Source organism: Lampetra fluviatilis, chromosome 15 (genome assembly GCF_964198595.1).
Source record: "Lampetra fluviatilis chromosome 15, kcLamFluv1.1, whole genome shotgun sequence".
NCBI lineage: Eukaryota > Metazoa > Chordata > Hyperoartia > Petromyzontiformes > Petromyzontidae > Lampetra > Lampetra fluviatilis.
In genome coordinates this window covers 13,562,357-13,581,897 of record NC_136289.1, presented here as the reverse complement: position 1 = coordinate 13,581,897, position 19,541 = coordinate 13,562,357, and the positions used below count along the sequence as shown (strand labels likewise).

The 19,541-nt window shown below is 54.0% G+C and overlaps 1 protein-coding gene across 7 annotated transcripts in view; it reads right to left on the bottom strand.

The window, feature by feature from the left end:
- Positions 1-772: 772 nt before the first annotated feature.
- TRIM2 (tripartite motif containing 2) overlaps positions 773-19,541 on the bottom strand; it is a 53,908-nt gene continuing 35,139 nt past the window's right edge. For 6 of the 7 annotated variants that reach the window (XM_078863311.1, XM_078863314.1, XM_078863309.1 and 3 more), the window contains exons 4-13: positions 14,696-14,847; positions 13,251-13,431; positions 12,368-12,676; positions 10,495-10,960; positions 8,885-8,988; positions 7,726-7,893; positions 7,086-7,254; positions 6,374-6,444; positions 5,358-5,498; positions 773-4,812 (exon numbers count right to left, since the gene is read on the bottom strand). In XM_078863311.1, the coding sequence (XP_078719437.1) occupies positions 4,660-4,812; positions 5,358-5,498; positions 6,374-6,444; positions 7,086-7,254; positions 7,726-7,893; positions 8,885-8,988; positions 10,495-10,960; positions 12,368-12,676; positions 13,251-13,431; positions 14,696-14,847 (1,914 nt within the window). In that variant the 3' untranslated portion in view covers positions 773-4,659. The remainder of the gene's footprint in view (positions 4,813-5,357; positions 5,499-6,373; positions 6,445-7,085; positions 7,255-7,725; positions 7,894-8,884; positions 8,989-10,494; positions 10,961-12,367; positions 12,677-13,250; positions 13,432-14,695; positions 14,848-19,541) is intronic. The other variant, XM_078863315.1, reaches the window with a different exon arrangement.

Here is a 19,541-nt window from a genome sequence, read left to right as displayed (position 1 = left end):
ATAATGTGACATAACCCATACATTTTGTTTGTTTTTCAAATATAAACTGAATCCACTTCATAAAAAGTACTTTACATTGATTAAAAAGTCCCCCCCATGAAATTACACGAATAAAAAGGATATTGTAAGTTTTGGTGATTGTTAATTAAATATAACTTTTTCCCCCAATAAAAACTTGTAAATAACTAATGGACACCGACTAAAATGTCCAACGTACCGATTCCATTTAGAAGTTGTACCAATTTTGTTTGCCTAGAAAAAAAGAAATCGACATACTAACACATGTTCGTACTGACATATGTGAACATAGCATGTCGATACGAAAACGTCGATTTGGTGAATATTTACAACGAAAATTTCCTCGTCTTTTTAAATAAACTCCGCAAATAATCAAGGTACAAATGCAAAACAAATACTTCACGTTGATTAAATATGAAAGCTTGACCCGAAAAAACTCGAAATTATAAAAAAAAAGTCAGTGGCTTGCGTCATCTGTGGTAAAGGTTGACTTTAGGAAATAAATGTACACGAACCGAACGTCCCTGCACATGAATAAATAATGAATAACTAATTAACATTTTCCGAATGAACTACACATTGATAACATTGGAAATTGAAGATGTGGATTTTTGGCTGGGAAACGGCAAAACAAATATTCAGTTTAAACACAAAGTGATGAAAAGGAATTTGCTAAATCGTAGTGGACACTGTTTTCCCATCCCTGCTTAATAATTTACACAGGAAAGAAACAAAAAGACGAGAGTTTACTCAATTAAAATAAGAAACATTCTTTAATACACACCAAAAAGAAAACCCCATACCAACATTGCGTTACATATTATACAGTTGCTGTTTCTTCTTCTTCTGTTTAATATTGCCGATGCACTTTTAGTATCGCCGGTCTAAAATAATGCAACCTTTTTTCGTTTTACCTTTTGTGCTGCCAAACATCGAAGCAAATGACCCACTTAGAACGCCGATCGTCAACCATCCCCCCCCCATCTCGACCCCGTTTGCTGCCCGCAAATCTCGCCTCAAGATAACCGATTCGCCTACCACGCAGCACACACACACAGACACAAAAGGAGAGAATATACTCTCAAGTTTTTTCGGTAAAGTCACGGAGGTAAAATAAATAATAAAAATAATAATAGAAATAAAATAATAAACCACTATTATTTCTATTTTATTATTATTATTATTTATTTTTATTAGTTATTTTTACCTACGTGACTTTACCGAAACAACCTAAGAGTATGAATCCTTGCAGTCACGAAAGCTTCAAATCTAGAAACAACAGAGATTCACCCTTCACGAACTCCCACTTCGCTGTTACGTTTCATTAAATATTTCAAGGACATTTATATCATTGAGTATCGGTTTTATTATTATTATCAACATCATTATTAGTACGCCACGTCGGTGAATAGCTTCGTAGTGAGTGTTGTCGTTTCGGACGCGATACTGCTGGCAGAGTGCGCGCATAGGTAGGGGAGACGTTGCTGTTACCAAGCCCTTCAAATAAAAAAAACCGCACAAATTACTCAACACCGAAAATACTGCACTGCACCAAATAAATACCTCCCGACGCAGTCGGCCCCCTCTCGTCCCCTTTACAGCGAGATCGAAAAGTCCACCAACCCCCTCGACACACACACAAAAAGACCGAAGTGGGCGCGGCTCGAGGCCTCGGTGGGCATCACGAGGTGCGGAGAGAGGGGCATGCACACACGCGATCACTGCGACCACCACCGAAAATAAATACAACAAGCAGCCTCGCCCCGATATCAAACACAGGACGACGGCATTCGAAGCGTGCCGCCTTCTTTCCTTCGTGTTTTTTTCTGTCGTGCAAAAAAAAGGATGCATGGGTGAACATCTCACCGAGTGCCAACGAAAATAGAAAACGGAAAACTCCCGACGACGAAAATTTGCACCTCCCACCGACAAATGCAGTTGGGCGGGTGGTTTGCACCCTGCGTCCAAACTACATCCGCCTCTGCTCATTTTTCTACTTTGCCAAACATCGTCAGCAACGAGCGACGGCGATTATTTGTTTCCCTCTCCCTCCCCTTTACTACGTAAATTGTACAATCAAAAGAAACGGCACCCACCTCAAGAGTGGCCCCGTGGCACGAGCGAGGTGCGGAGGTGGTTGTACGACGAAGCCGTGGCCACCACTTTCAGCCTTGGAGCCAAAAAACACTGCGCAAGACTGTCGCTCATCGCCTCCTCTCTCACCACCTTCTCACCGTCGCTCTCCCGTCATTCTCGGAAGCGGAATGTGTGAGCGTTCATTCATTTGTGGTGAGCAAGGTGCCAACAAAACCCAAAGTGATCCGTTTATAGAAACCCCACTAAAAAGAGAAAATATGAAGACAGCATCATGGGACCTCCTTTGCCAGTACCAAAATATGAGAATAGGTTTTCCCCCTTTTTATCTGGCAACAAAACAGGTGTTAATATGTCACACCAAACTAAAACCTTTTACAAGGAATCATGTCTGCATTAACCACAATACTTGTGGTCAGAATGCAAACAAAAAACGTACTCTGATAATATTTGCATTGTCTTTGGTGTGGACCAATCAGTTTCAAATACAATGCATATATTATCAGAGTATGTTTTTTGTTTGCATTCTGACCACAAGTATTCTGGTTAATGCAGACATGGTTCCTTGTAAAAGGTTTCAGTTTGGTGTTTTAACATCTTAACACAGCTGTTTTGTTGCCATAAAAAAGGGGAAAATCTATGCTTCTAAAGACAACATTTTACTTCATAGCCTCTAAACGTCGACCAGATCTCAACACACACTTAGCCAATGTTTACACAATTCTCCTGTTACACCGATTTCAACATAGCCAACATGAGATTTGCTTACATCACTCTTTTGAGAAGCAAACTAGGTCGTTAGAACATGGGTGGGGGTCTCTATAAACGGATCGACCTGCAAGTCGGAACTCTGCATCATGTACGCGCACGTGTGTGTGTGTTCGTGCGCTATATTTCGAGACCTCTCCCCCGTGTAACAACGGGCCCTCCCGGCACACGCTGCCCTCGCGTTCACAGAAGCGCACATTTGTAGAATGAAAGCACCGGTTTTGTGCTCAAACGATACGTAGAGCAGAGAATTCTTGAAAGAAAATTCCAGAAGATTGACAACTAGCACACGTCTCCTATGAGGAAGCAAAACGTCGAACTTGGCCCCGCGGATCTCCACCGCAGTGCAGCGGAGCGAACGTGAATGTTACGGAGGCCGACAGCGTCGGGCAGTTTGACGACCGCTCTTCTCTCCTTGACATCACACCATGGCTGTGGGGGGTTAGCTTCCCCGGCTCGGGATATAAGTGCTAAGCATGACAACAGCGTTTCCTTGTGACAAAACCTGTAAACACGCACCGCTTGTACAGCAATTGCACACGGGTGTACCATATCACGCGGGAGGACAAACACGCGGCGCTTAAAAACGGCTTCGAGTAAAAGCACTTAAAACAATCGACGCAAATGAGAAAAAACAAACAGCACATTGCATCACGCCTGCAAATTGTCGGGGGTGGGTGGGGGGAGGGAGAACGGACGAATGGAAAATGTAACGCGAGCACTCGTGCTGATGTGCGGCGTGCAAGGTTACAGCAAGAGCTGTGCAAGTGCCTGCCGGTCTATCCGCAATGGGGAGCAGGGCACGAGTAACACGTCTCTCGTGGCCCGCGCGTGTGTGTGAGCGCGCGTGTTTAGTCCCACTGTGAATGTGCTGTACGCAGAGCGTGACGTCGACGCAGTCGATGAACCCATCTCCGGCAGGGACGTCAATGCCCCCCGAACGTCTCCCGAGTCGACTTCCCGGTCGTGGCGCCACGAACGCCTCGTCGCCAACAAGCGCGAGCTTCGTGTCCGTCGCGTGAAGTCCTGGCAGGTCGAACCACGCCACAGCGCACCCCCCCCACTCCCCCCCCCGGATCAGGACCCTGCGTCCAGGCGTCGCTGCGGAGTCCTGTGGCGGGCGAACGGCGAGTCTCGCCTCCCACATGTAGTTCGGCGCGACGTCCGACGTTTCGCTCCGCGTGCCGACAGCTTCTCCCTTCAGCCCCAGTTTCGCGCCGTCTCCCTACAAACGAGGCTCTCTCATTCTTCTCGGGACGACGGCGCGGGTGACGCGACACGGAGCGACCGTCTGTGCCGTGTTGCTCCAAGTTCGGAGCTTCACGGAGACTCCGGGATGGGGTGGGGGTACGAGCGAAGGGGAGCGTGCGTGTGGGGACGAGCGCCCACAGGGTGTCAGACTTTGAAAGGGTGACAACAGATCAGCCTCCCAAAGCACCGTCCAGAGGAACACCGGGGAGCGTTCACAATAACAATAAATTAAATCAACATACTTCATGCCAGAGCTTGGAAAACAACGTAGGAACGCGAGACGACCGTAAACGAGATTAGTTTGATTATGACATGGCGCGTGCGGGGGAGTTTACGCTTCAACCCAAAACGGGACATCCCGCGACGGTTCGTCGGCAAGGGCGGCGGCCGATCCCGCAGGCCACACGGAGAAGAGATCGGCGCACGCGCCCCCCCCTACGCCGGAGACCGAGGAGGCCCGCCCGCCGGCCATCGGCAGAACCGCTCGCGACGCCGCGCTGGGAGGAAGCAAGGAGCCGCGGCCGTCGTTCACTGCAGGTATCGGTAAATCTTGAAGCAGTGGTTGCCCGAGTCGGCGACAATGACGTGGCCGTCGCAGGTGAGAGCCAGGCCCTGGGGCCCGTATAGTGGGTCGGCCGAGGTGTTGATGTAGGAGAGGAACGAGCCGGAGCTGTCGAACACCTGTCCCGCACACGAAGGGAACACGCGTGACAAGTAGGGGACTTTTAAGGGCAGCACGGAGGGGGGACGGAGAGAGGGCAGGTGGGAGCGAGTTGCCCTGCAGCCTTTGTCACGAACATTGCCGGCTCCGCTCATGTAACAATCACAAGAATACGAATGCTTTTATGTCAATCCACTGTTGAATGAAGGCTTCTTCAAAGACATCTTCTGTTTTCTCTGTCTGTGTCGGTCTACATGAATAAATAAACCACGTTTGTTTTGCGATTGCGGAGGTTACCAATTTAGAAACAGCTCGCTGAACCCCTGGTAATGACATGACGTCATAAGGCTCGCCACGTCGTGACCGTCGCGTGGTCACGAATAAATGACGTCATCGCTGAGGCAACACGCGCGTGTCCCGTGATGTCACCGCTCTGGCCGAAGAGGCTCATCTACTTTTGAGACGCAACAATAACATCGGCACGAGGCACGGGCCCGTTCTCCTCACTGGGCCCTCGATCCGACCGGTCCGCCCCACTCAGCGACGCGGTGTGGCGTGGCGTCACCTGTATCCGACTGTTGCCCCAGTCGGCCACGATGATGTTGCCCAGGGCGTCCACAGCCACGCCGGTAGGGGCGTTGAACTGCCCGTTGCCTTCTCCGTTGGAGCCGAACTTGAGCAGGAACTCCCCGTCCGAGTTGAAGACCTGCGCCACCACCGCCGGCGGGCGGGAGCGAGCGAGCGTGCGGGAGGGAGGTGGAGCGGGTGGATTGAGTGAACCGGGGAGTGTTTGGAGGTTGACGGAGTTGATGGACGATTGTTTGAGTGGTGGTGTGATTGTGCGGGGCGTGTAAATAGTGGGGTGCACGATGGTGAGAGTAGATGAAGTGTCGGAAAGGGACAAGATAGCAGAACACAGAGGTTGTTTTTCGTTTTTTTTACCAATATCTAAGAGCAGACTCTGCCTATATATTTTGGCGAGAGTATCACACTCCATGGAAGGGAAATTACTTGGGTTACTGATGATGGGGCTGATATATTTGTCAGTGTTACGCACAAGAACAACAGTGAATGGCAAACATCATCTGATCAGTAATTAAATTTAAGGGCCTAGAGTTGAAACTATTGGTTTGCAGACGTTTCTAATTTGAAGCATAAGACTCAATAATATCTGTGAAACGCTTCTAAGCTTTCTAGGCCTTCTAGAACATCACTGCTTCACGTGCTCTCAGATGCGCTTCTGGGGCCGTCTGGAACGCTCTTCCTTCCGATATGAGGAAGTCACTGGAGCTGTGCACCTTTAAATCTACATTGAAAACTCATTGTTAGAATTAGTTTTGTGTTTATTTTGATGTCCGTCCCACGCACCTTCGATGAGTACGGTTGGCTACGTATGGTGCGATAGAAGTTCAACATACACACGTCATGATAATAATTTACAGTCACTCCGACACTACTACCTGTATGTATCAGATAATGCCATTGTCACATCCCGTCTCTGAACAATTAACGTGTTAACTATTCTTGTTAAATCTAAAACTAATATGGATGGGGCAGTGTGTCACTACTCAGAGGCCATACCTTGACGGAGTGGTTGTGGAAATCCGTGACTATGATGTCGTTGTTGCTGTTCACTGCGACAAAGTGAGGTCCTGTGGGGTAAACAGATGTCGTGAGGCTCAACATGAACAGCAGGGGGCCACGCGACAGGAAGGAGACGCCACCCCGAGGGACACCCCCCCCCCCGCCTCCTGGTACAATCCCTCAACCGAGCTTCCTTCCCAGTCCTCGCTCCCAACAGCAGCCGACCCACCAGTTGGCCAGGAGGACTTTGGCCACGCCCCATGGCTTCCTCCACCCACCGTGTGCCCGAGCAGAAAGAACCTGGTATGCAGGGTCAACTAAAGCAACGAGACACGTTTCTGAAATGCCGTCGTAGGCGTTGTTCTGACGTTGCCGTATGTGCTGTAAAGTTCTGTACTTTCGTGCAGCGAAAGCGACGGCTTTACCCAAATCAATGTCTACCACCAACACAAGGTCTATTGCCCATTCTTTCTGGTGGCATTCCAGGGCAGAGAGAGAAAGACAGGGGGAGGCGATGCCCTGAAAAGCCTTGGTCGTGCCTTCTGCTCCGGACAAACCCGGGAGTGGGGGGGGTCAATTACAATCATTAGAATGGGGCAAGTCGCAATCGACCCTTTACAAAGAACGCTACACGTTGGTGTCTTGGTCATCGTAATGGAACCCCGTGTGTGTCCGGCTCTGAGCGCCGCGCCCGTTTGCCGGTGGCAACCTGCAAACTGCTTGTCCCCGTTCCCCCGGCTGCCGAAGCGCGTCACGAGTTTGCCGCTCGGCTGGAAGGCCGTGACGCAGCACGCCTTGTTGTCCACCACAATGATATGCCCGTTGCGGTCCACCGCCACGCCCTTGGGCCCCAGCAGCTTGCCGGCGCCCAGCTTGCTCTGCGGTGGGGGGGGGGAGGGTGGGAAGCGTGCGCGTGCACATGAACGAGCGTTTCCCCACGTTATTTCTGGAGGCCCGTCGGCTCCGATCGTGACGGCTCGCGATGACACGGCGAGAGACGTGATCGGCAGGGTTCAATAGCAGCCGGCTTTGCGCGCGACCGGCAACGCGGAAAATATTTCTGAACTCGGCAACACCCCATGCGGTATGCCGCTCACTAACCAGCTGTTGTCAACGTGTCCAGGTGTTCCGAGGTTGCTTGATTACGTCGAGTGCAAATTTAGGCCCCCCCCCCCCTCCTGTACTCCGCCTGCTGCAGTCGAGCAGCGATCCACAAATATTCAGAGTCGGTTGGGAGAGTTTCACCGCTCGAGTTGACGTGGGCTCCTTTGGAACGTGGGCCACGGGCGTAAAACGGAGAGGACGTTCAATCTTCGGTGAGATGCGGTGGGGGGGGGGGGGCGTCTCACCTTGAACTTCCCGTCAGCGCCGAAGATGCTGACCCACTTGTTGTCGTAGTCGGCCACGATGACGTCCCCGTTGGGGTGGACGGCAACGCCCGTCGGCCGCTGCAGCTGTCCCGGGGAGCGACCTCGCACGCCGAAGCGCGACTTGAACGTCCCGTCGTTGGTGAACACCTTCCGACGGTTGAGAGGGGGCGTCAAGTGGACGAGTGGTCACCGTGGTTACCGTGGTTACCGTGTTCACAGTGGTCACACATTGGTCCCTGTGACCAACGTGTTCAGTGGTCACAGTGGTCTCTCGCTCGCGTCTTGACTTAAATAGCCTTAAATGGAGCTACCCGCTTGCTACTGATCGAGGGGTGTAAGGAATACGTCGATGAGTCAGTTGTCATAAATATTCGTAACACGGTGCATCATATTGCTGCGTGTGAGAATCGATGTTGTTACATTCGTGAATGTTGTATGCAACAGGCTCGCGTCAACCTAGCAGCCAATAGAAGCGCTCACATTGGCCGCATTAGACAGCGAGTTGCAGAATCCACCCTCTGGCATCGACCCCTAGGGTCCCTCTTAGCAAAGCACCCAAGCGAGTCCCCTTTCCATCCGCACGTCTCCGCAGAAGCGGTCGATCCGATGCCGCCACGAGGCATGTGGCCCACTGCTGCTCCCTCCCTGCTCCCCGAGGGTCTCTGGATCAGAGAGCCTGGCGAGCCGGGTCAGCGCAGAGGAGGCGAGGAGCCACCGGTACACAGGCCCAAAGTGCCGTAGTCGGCATTCCCGCGTGTATTTTTTTTTTTACCAGGTAAGGCCCGCTGAGCTATACAGCTCTGTTTCAAAAGCGACCTCGCCACAAATGATAGCTCAACGAAGCGGCTTACGTGTACATTCATAGCAGCCATATACTCGAAACACATGTTGACTCTAAAGGTATCATCCTCCTAAGCAAGCCTCATCTTTAGTTGCAGTCGCCTTTGGTTGAACTCTCAAAACAATCCAATGTGAGCAAAGGATCGACTGCTGCACCTAATCGTCATTCTGGTCACATCCCCAAGTGTGTCAGCATGGGCCGCTGGTGGAGGTGAGTGTGGGGATTAGGGGTCGAGAGAGGGGGAGGGGAGGGGGTGAGGGGTCGAGGGGGGGGGTCAGGATGCGAGCAGGCCCTCACCTGCACACACTGGTTGTTGCTGTCGGCAATGACGATGCGGCTGTTCCCGGAGGTCGCGACCCCCTGCAGGTTCGTGAACTCTCCCTTGTTCCTTCCTTTGGTCCCTGCGGGAAGTAGACATTTCAAATTCTTCCTCGGACAAGGTCCCGGGGACCGCTGCTCCAGGGCAAACAATCATACGTTACTACAAATCAGGTCAAGTGGCAAGGTGATCAGAAAGCTTGGGGGGGGGGGGGGGGGGGGTGGTCAGAGTCACCGCAGCTGGCACCGCTGTGATTCTGAGGTCTAATCCAGGTTTTAGCCGCCCCGAAGTTAAACCGCATTCTCAAACATAACGATCCGATGGTCTCAGTCCCAGTCACCATGGACTCCATACGAAATAATCATCACATTGAGTTTGGATTTGCACTTGATTTGGATTAATTCCAGCTTTGACCATTAAACTATCGGTTAGGCAGTCATACGAATAACGTTGCTCTGTGGCAGGCAGTGTGTGATAGAAAACAAAGATCGCTTGAAGGGATCTCACAAGTACTCTACGGCGTCTCTTTCCTGTGGACCATTCTCTAACGTGGGGTGTTGGCACTGCCTTGGCAGAGTTCCTCGTTCATTCTTCCTCTTATCAAACTAAACTTTCAGAGCAAAACTGGACCAAAAGTGTGAAAATAACAGAAGACAAAGTGGAGCAAGTGCCGAGTGGCACGGCTACCACTGAGCTATAAACATGCCCAGTGGCTTCACACATGGAGCAGATAGCGAGCCAGACAATGTGAAATGTTTTACCCTTCTAAGCCAGTTGAAATTCAGCTACCTTCCTCACAGGCAAAACCAACGCGGTTACTTTATTCATGCAGACAAGTAGACAAAAAACAGACAGGAGCACATGCAAAGAGGCAGACAGACAGAAGCAGGGAAGAGTTAAATAGAAAGTGAGGATGAAGACAAGAGAGAGATGGCGATGATGAGGACAAGGGTGAAATGGAGGGAGGGGGGGATGAAGAGAAGGATTTGTGCAACATCAGGATGAAGTGGACAACAAGAGGCGTAGGGGAGCGACGTGGTACGTGAAGGGAGTGTGGGCAGTGTGCGTACGGGACGTGGATTGCGCGAGGCAGCGTGGAGAGAGAGGAGACGGGGAGCGAGATGGTTTGGGAGTGCCGTCGTGCGCATGGGGGCCGTGGAGCTCGCGAACGCGGTACAACCGTGGGTGCGGAGGAACACTCCAGGCGGTTATTGAATGTGACGTGGGACGGAGCGTGCGAGAGGGGAAGCGCCGAGTGAAGTTTGGTCATCGACTGCAATTTGAAGAACACAGAGCGAGAGCACGCAGGGCGAAGAGCGGCTGGTGGATACGACGTGGAGCGGAAGGGCGAGAGAGTGAAGCACCGAGCGCGAGGGGCGGTCACTGAATGCGGCGTGGGGGTGCAGAATGACAACAGGGGGAGTGCAAGCAGCAGGGAATACACACGGAGGAGGGGGAATACCCTGGGTACCCCCCCCTCCACCCCCCCCCTCCACCCCCCCCTCCACCCCCCCCCTCCACCCCCCCCTCCACCCCCCCACCAACCCCAAACCACGTGGGCGAAGTTCCCAAGCGGCGAGCGGCTCACCGATGCGCGCGATGAGGTCGTCCTCTATGGGGTTCTCCTTCCGGCGTCCGGTGCTGTACATGCTGGACGGCCGCTTAAGGGCGCGCTGGCGCACGTGAGCGCTCGACGGCGCCGCCCCTCCTCCGCCGCCGCCGCCTCCCCCGCCGGCGCCCGGCGACTTGCCCCGGCGGCGCGCCGCGTCCCCCGCGCCGGGCGACAGGTCGCTGGGCTTGAGGCCGCGCAGGCGGAAGGGGCTGCCGCGGATGTGCTGGTCGTAGAGGCGCAGCGCGAGCGTGAACTCGCCGTCGCGCGGCAGCGTGTACGTCAGCTCGTAGGTGCCGTTGCGGTTGTCGGTGACCTCGCCGTCCACCACGCTGCCCTCGGGCGTGCAGATCTCCACGGTGAGCGCCGCCGAGCCCGAGCGCACCAGCTCGCCGTCCTTGTCCTTCGTGGTGACGGTGACGCACGCCGGCTGCCCGACCACCGCCTGCGACGCCGCGCGTGTCGAGCGGAGGGGACGGGGTCAAAAGGGATTTGCTGCGAGGTGGCAAAGATTCGTGAACGATTTTCTGCGCTCCTCGTTTCGATGAAGCGACGCGATTTAAAGGTTGCGACTCGATTCCTTCGTTGATTCAATGTTTTGGTGCATTGTGGCGAGAGGAAGCACATCCGGCAGTCCCTGCAGGTGTACGTGAACCAATTACCGACAACGTTAGCGCCTGTCGCCGAACTAGCGGTTGTCGCGAGGTGAACAAGGCGATGCCGCCCGTCGTAATTGTACGCCGACAGGACGGACGATTTGGAATTTAAATAAAGATGATCGATCCTCATGCGCACTATTCAATGCATTGTTTCAGGAGCGTTGGAATCGCATCGGGCCCCAGGCAGAGTTGTAAGCGGGGGCTCTGTGGTCGTTTGTATGAAAACAACCAAAGTGACAATTTGCCTTCAGCTCATCTAGAAATCCATGTAACATAAAAATGAATGCTCACTGAAGGTGTTTTATTCAAGTGGCTATAGATCTCATGCTGGGAGACTGGGCGTGGGGTGTCCTGTTCAGACTGCAGAGTACAAGAAATGTCAATTTATAAAACATATCTGTAATGAATATGGTACGTAGGACATTTTTGGAGTCAACCTAAGAACAGGACTGGACTCTGTCGTGGTAAATGTGATGGCGGTAACCTTACAAAAAACTTGAAAGGCTTTTTTCCTCATTAATAAAGCTTTAACTCACACGTGACAGCCTGGAACACACAGCCTGGGTCCATTACCTGCAAGATGAGAGCTGTGGTTTATTTTGGCTTGCGGCTCCATTTCAATCACGGAGCCCTTTCACTTGTTTATGTTTTACTGTACTCTTTGTTTTCAATGTGTCAGGGTGAAGCGGTGGCACTGTGCTATGAGCCCAGTGACCTCAGCTCAGTACCCAGTGGTATCTGAACTGGCCCCTGGGTCTCCCCATTGGTCAACCGACACAGAGCAACACTGTCAAGTTTGGTAAAACTACTCCTGTGCCCGACGTGCTTGGGGGGGCCTTCATCCAGCAGTGTAACATGTTTACAGCACCGCCACAGCTTATGAAGGCCATTTGCTGCCACCATATCAACACCTCCACCAGTACCACGATTTCCACTGCCACCACCACAATCTCCATCCCCATCACAATTATCGCCACCACCACCATCGCTGTTGACACCGCCACCCATCACCACCACTAACAAACAGGCATCACTGCCACCACGATCTCCACCAACCACCATCACAACCTCCATCGCCACCGTTGACCCCACCGCCACCACAAAAGACACCACCGCCCCCACAAGAGGCACCACCACCATCACCACCTCCACGACCACTACGACCACCGCACCAGCTTCTGCTAGAGCCGCACCTGCCGCAGGGCGTCCCCGGTGGCGACGGTCTGGCAGGCGACGGCGTGCGTGGTGACGAGCGCGCCCAAGTTGAGCAGCGAGCGGCGCAGCGGGTCGGCGGCCTCGGCGCGGAACTCCAGGTGGTCGTTCTGCAGCGGGTGCAGCGGGAAGCTCTGCTCCGCCAGCTGCGCCAGCCGCTCGCTCATCTGCTTGCGCACGAGCAGCACCTCCATCTCGCCGCCTTGGCTCAGCGCCTGCGCCGTGAAGTCGCAGCTGCTGCGGATGTTGGCGCGGCCCTGCACCAGCGTGTCCAGCTGCGCCTGCAGCACCTGGCGGACGGAGCGGAGGGGCGGCGGTTTGGGTCGACGGGCAGCAGGTGCGGTGGCGGCCGGCGGTAGGGGTGGGGCAATGGAGGGGGAGGGGAAAGGGGGGGGGGCAACGGGGGGAAGGAGGGCCCAGGGCGGCAAGACGTCAGTGTGACGGCCGCTACACATTTGAAACCATTGGCTTTGACAGCACGATGGGGTGCGTCAGGGGCCGCACTAAAGGTCACCAGAGGTCGCCAGTGGCCCACAGGCCTTGCAATGAAGAACACCGGCGTAGGGCGCATGCCATTACTAATCTTTATAATGAGCAGGCAAGTATCGTTTTGTTTTGCCAATGAGGCCCGGTCGACCGGCCTTTAATGGACATCAGGCCACTGGGCAGGTGCAGGGTACGTGACTGAAGGAACTCCGCCGACTTCAGGATTTCTTTAGGGGGGGGAAGGGGGAAGTAGAGGGCATAGAGGGGGCACACACACCATCCCCATCTTCATCCCGACGCGTTACCACGGCCCCATCCAGCGATTGCGTCGACTCGCCCCGAACCCACGCAGCTACGCGGAAGCGGGGCGCCCCGCACCTTCTGCTTGGAGGTGTAGAGGCCCTCCGTGTCCGTGACGAGCGCGCTCTTGCGCTGCTCCAGGGCCTTGGTGAGGTCGTCGAAGGCGGCGCGGATCTCTCCGAGCGCCTCGTCCCGCTGGGCCAGCAGTTGCTTAGCGATCTCCGACACCATGCTGACAGCAGAGTCGAGCTCCGGGAGCCTGTGGTCACACGGGAGGTATGGGATGATGATCATCATCATCAGCCATGGTCAATCCACTGCTGGATGAAAGCCTCCCCACAATACGTCGCCTCCTCTCACAGTTCTGAAATGCATCAGACCGCCAAGCATCTGAACGTGAGCCGATTTCATCGCTCCATCTCCACGGTGGACGTGAATGGGTTACATGGGGTACCTGGAAAAAATGTAGTCAATGGGGTACAAGTGATACATGCGACACGTGGGGTATGCGCTTAATGGGCAAACAGCGCCACGCGAGGGTAAATGCGGTACATGCGGGGTACGTAATCATGGAGGGGCATATGCCATTGGGCATGGGGGAGCCTGGGTCACGGGTTATGGGTCAGATAGGAAACACGGTGTACAAGGTAGCAAGGCACGTACACGTGGACAAGGCAAAGAGTTTTTTGTTGCGATTAGGTTTGTCGGAATGTTCCGAGAGCGGATAACGCAAAGCGGCGTCTGTGCTTCTCTGTGAAGTCGATACAGAATGTAGCGCCGTGGAGCCGCGGTGCCGCGCGAGCACAGGGCCCGGCAGACTCCGGAGTCTTCCGCGTTTAAAATAAAAAAACATCTCCGGCTCACGGCATTCACCCCCTGCGAGCGCCAACAACCAAGCACGAGCGCGGCCCAACCACACGCGCGGTCAGTCACGAAACGTTCCCCGCCGTGTTACAGATCGTTTTCTCACGAACGCAGAATTGTACATGGGGTGCCACTGTGGCGAGATGTGACTACTTCGCCTGGTTTACAGGAGGTCGCGGATTCCATTCCGACCCTAACGCCTGCTGTATATTTGGAGTGTGCATGTTCGCCCCATGGTTGTGTGGCTTTTTCTCCGGGTCCTCCGGTTTTTCCCTCCACATTTAGAATCATGCGTTTAGAGTATTTGGCTGCTTTGTTGAGCTATTATTTGTGGCCAGGTGGCTTCTGAAAAAGAGCTATATCGCTAAGTGAAATAAAAATAGTTAAACACAATTTAAATAAAATAGTGTATAACGAACAAATAATTATCGATGTATATTACATTTTATCACACGGTTTAACGCCACGTGAAGAAAACTTAATGTACGTGCGATCAATTCTGTTTCCTGAACAGATCCCCCCCCCCCATCCTTGGGAGAGCAGCGATGAAAGGCGACGGGGGGGGGGGGGGATTGCGCTTTGGAGGAATGGGGGGATGTCGCAGAGGGCGGAGAGGGAACGGGTTCGGTGCGGAGCTGGGAGCGTAGGCGTAGACTCGCCTGGCCTGCACGAGCTCCACCTGGCCCTGCAGGGACGCCTTGTGCTGCTCCACCACGTCCTTGAGCAGCACCGAGGGGTGCTCCAGGTGCTCCGCGTTGGTGCAGTCGTGGCACACGGCCGTCTCGCACGACTCGCAGTAGAACTCCATCACCTGCGCCCAGACACGCCACCGCCGTCGTTCAAAACTCATTCCTTTAGAACTGCCGTTTTACGCGTTTAGTTTGTTGTCCTTCCCCCCGCACCTCCGATTAGCACGGTTGGCTACGTACGGTGAGAAAGAAGTTCAACAAACGGTCACTTCTGTCATGGTCACCACCATCATCATCATCAACCACCGACAGGCATCACCAGGCCCACGCGCACATCTCCTTCGCGAACGGAAAATTAAAGCCACGAGCCGCAGCGGTGCGATTGTGCGACTCCTCATTAAGCCTGTGTGTCTGTCACCAAAGTAAACTTCCTCATGAATAAACGATCGACGACCCCGAGATGTTTAATGAATGGGGAACCAAAATAGACTTTTCGTCTCGGCTCATGTTCGGGGGGGTCCCTAACGGAATGCTGCGTGTCTGAGCGCGATTCCCAGTTTCGACACCCGAGCCATCTCATGCAATATGCAGCAGCAGCAGCGGTGGCAGCGTGGCCACGAGATGGCTCGTAGAAGAGCCCCTCACTGCGTCATCAATGGTCACGTCAAACAACAAAAACTATCTTTGACCTTTTCACGCACGCATTTGTGCGTGCGTACATGTGCACGCGTACAGCCCTTCTGTCAAGGCACTGCTGGATGAGGACCTTCCCGCTCTGTGCAGGTCGTGGGGGTCACGAGGTCACGCTAGTCAGAGCCGGTAGGTGACGGCAAGCGGCAGAGGATGCTGGAGAGTAGGACAGTGGATCTCGCAGCACTGCCCTCCGATGACAACGCAGCCCCGCGGCAGCCTATAGCACCCGCTTTATCCGCGGCGATCCCCCATCAAAGCACCGTCCAGGCTCAAATGTGCGGAGCTTCCGAGATCCGACGAGATCGGGTGCAGGTCGGGGTGATTTGGTCGAAGGCTTCGGGCAGCATGCGGTTTGCGAATTGCAGACGTTGCTTCTTTCACTCTCTGTCAGCCTCTCTCGCTTTACTCCCTCCTTGTATATTATACCCTCCCCCTCACTGCCTCGTGATCCCTCCCACAGCAGACTCCCCAGCTCATGAATAAACACGCTCAGTCTCTTACAGTGCGCAGACGTGAGAGCCGTCGGTTAGACGTACACGCTGATGTGCATGCAAAACGTTGATTTTCAAGATCGTTTACCCTATCGGCAGTATGTCGTTCTGTTTAGATCGTAATGTCCAAAATTAAGTTCGCTCAAAACCTTTGAATCACTGCTCATTCAAATACTAATGATAATTTACAGACCTCTGCTGGATGAAGACCTCCCAAAGCCGTGTCGATCGATCGTAGCCGTTGTTTGACCATGCTTCACCACTCTGCTCAGCCCGTAAGATGGTGAAGTGGTCCAGATGACACTCGCGAATAATAACGGCAGCGGCCAGGAATCAAACTCAGGTCGCCAAGGTTCAGGCTCAAAGCGCGGTGTGCTAACCAGTTGCCCCACCGCTCCGTTCCACTCATCCATGAGTTTACACGCACACACGTTAAAATATAAACCACGTGGGGACACGTGGTGAGCAGCAGACAGCGTTGCAGCAGAATCCATCGTTGGACTATACTTTCTATGCTCTCTCGCTTCACAGATCCGCACTGAGCAGCGCAGCCAAAATAAACCCCACGACCTGGATGGCGTGGGGAACCTCTGACCCAGCAGAGGGCTGCACGTGTACAATGTGTGCATATCCTGAAGCGCTGTGATCCGTGCGAGAACCGAGCGTTTGTTAAACACCTGACGATGCCCGATGCAATCTCGAACAAAACGTCATGAAAAAAATGTTTGTTAACAATTTTGCTTGCTTTTCAACATTCAGTCGAATTTGCCAAAAAAAACAAATCAATGGCCAAATTTGGCGACGTGACAACTCAACCAGATTCGCTCTGTCGGCCGGTGCTAGATTGACGTTCTCGCCAACACGATCGACAATCAACAAAAAAACTAATTACGAGAATGCAATTCACGTGAGCGGGCACCGTCGACACATTTGTCCGCATCACCGCGGGGGGGGGGCGGGACGCACCCCCGCGAGCCGAGCGTTGCAGCAGCGTCTGGCCTACGGGATGAAAGCGGCGACGGTGATGTCATGGCACACGAAGCGCTGCGGCTTGGCCGCAGCCGGCGAACCGACCGTGGCGCGAGCGATGCCACACCCCCACCGCACCACCCCCCTCCCGCCCCTCTGCCGTGCACCGCAGCGGCGGCGGCTCACGGGGACGCGAGCACGTGTCCTGACTGTAGCGGTCCCACGAGGCCGCTCGCTCAGGCGCGCCAGCGGACCGCGAATACGCGGCCATCGATTGCCCTCGGCGGCGACGACCTGCCGGTTCCTGGAACCAACAGTGACCTCTCCCCTCCACGGGTCTCCCCCACCAGCCCCGCACGCAGCGTTCGCTTTCATGGGAAAATAAACCACACCGTCCGATGCGGAAAATGATCCCTTCGCCGCCATAAGCTCTTCGTGGGGGACACACACACACAGGGGTAAAGCCATTTCTGTCGTCAATCCGATGCTGGATGAGGGCCCCCACCCCACGCTGTGCGGGTTGCGGCGCATTTTCATTCGTCCATCTTTTTTGCTGCGCCTGACGGCGCGGGTCGGTCAAGGTCAGGGCACGGATGTTGAAGCCGCGGCAGAGTACAACAATGGAGTTAAGCTGCGTTGCTGACAAAGCAGCTCCGGCAACAGCAGCAGCATGGTCGGTCGGTCGCCCGCCCGCACACTTCTTGGACGACGGGTGACGCTGCACGGCCTCTGAGACGTGGTACGAGCGGTGTTGGTTATAAAACCGCTGTGGAAAATGCAGCCGAGTTGCACGCGAGGGGTCTCTGGGGAGCTCACAACAATCGCCGTGCCACAGCGGTGCGGTCACCTTACTCACTCCCCTTCGGACTCAAAGCAGTGCAGGAGCACCGATGTATGGGGAGTCCACAATGTCCCGTTCCTCCTGGGCTGCATGGATTTGTGTTTGTTTATAAAGCATTTAAATTGTTCATCATCGTCGTCATTATCATCATCGTCACCATGATCGGGGCGGTGGTGGCTATGCACGTGGCCAGTAATCCATCACTTTGGAGGCAGCGAGGGTTGGTCGATAGCACAGATGTTGAGAGACTCTCTTCCCGTGGGCGATGAGGTGCCATACCCTGGCTCGCCAGTTGAAGGCGGTATATCGAGTAAAGTTTAGACGAATCTCCATCTGTTCCATCTGTACGCGGTAGTATCGCCCCTCGCACGCATGTGTTTTCTACGGACACTCCAGTTTCCTTCCACGTGTATTCACACTCATTACCTGAAAATATATTCCTATATAGAGGACCGCAGAGCTTGGGAAATTGTTGGTGCCGGCTGCTACCTTCCCACTTTGTCTGTGGCTCCCCGCACCTCTGAATCGATCTCTCCCTCTTCAAGAGTGAGCAAATACTGTGCGCATTACAAGTTGAAATTATTAATATTATCCACTGCTGGATTAAGGCCTCCCCATGCCACCGCCGTCTCTCAAGGTCTTGTGACGCCACAGTCCTACCACAGATACGCTTGCCGCCCTGAGCATTCCGCACTGACCGGCGGGAGTGAAGTATGGTCAATTAACCCCAACGACCCGCACGCCGTGGGCAAGCGCTCATTCAGCAGTGGCTTGAGAAAAGGCGCCACACATGCACAACGAAGAACACACGCGTTACTCATCACGCTGGAAAAAGCGGCTAATTTTCACGCTCCATGGAATGCCAGCATAGTGGTCGTGGTGGCACAGTGCTGTAAGCCCGGTGACCTAGGTTCGATTCCTAGCCACGGCTACCATCAGTGGCGAGCGATATCCTAACAAGTTCTGGGCCACTCCCCCCCCCTTCACCAAACCCGCACCGATCGCTGCGGTGAGGTACGGTCACATTAACATCCGCGGTTAATGACATCAGGCACCCGTGCGCGGAGCTTCACGGCACCGCTGTCCATGCTAATCTGGCGTCTCGGCATCTCTCGTTAGCTTCGGGGCTGGCGGGCTGGCCGGGCGGGCGGGCAGGCAAGTGGCAGTGTTAGTGCGTCGTCATCACAAGTGCTGGCGTGCAGAGCCGCTGGGCTGCGTATCGTGGGCGTGGTACTCAAGACTCGCATCTCCGCATTGGTGGTGGTGGGAAGGCCCAAACGCTGAGCTGACGCTAGAGGTTTCTTCAATGCCCATCGTCATCATAATCACCATCGTCGTGACCGCCAAATGTAAAGGCAAAGGTCTCCCATTCATCCCACAAAGGCTGTCAAGGCAAGTGCTGTTAGCAAGCACCAGTTAAGGTCAGCTAGCTGCACAATGGCGTGGTGTGGGGTCTAAGCGCAATGCGATAACCATTCACACACCTGTTCTCCACAGCTACTACACATAAATCACACGCACGCACTCACGCACACATCGTGGCCACCAGTAACACTCTCACCGTCACTTAATTACGGCTTGCGTCATTGTGATATTCCCAAAGTGAAATAAAAACGGAACACTGAGCCCGTGCCGATAACGCCACTGTTGCGCAAGGTCGCCTGAAGCACGACCAACATTTTTCTGAGAAAAATCAAATCGGCTCGATATGCAGCCCCGGCCTCACTGCGCCGACGGGCCCCACTACGTGCGCGAGGCCCAATCACGCACAGGCCCTCCGTGTCCTTAATCGCGGGCAGAGCAGAGCTTTTCATTGGACAAA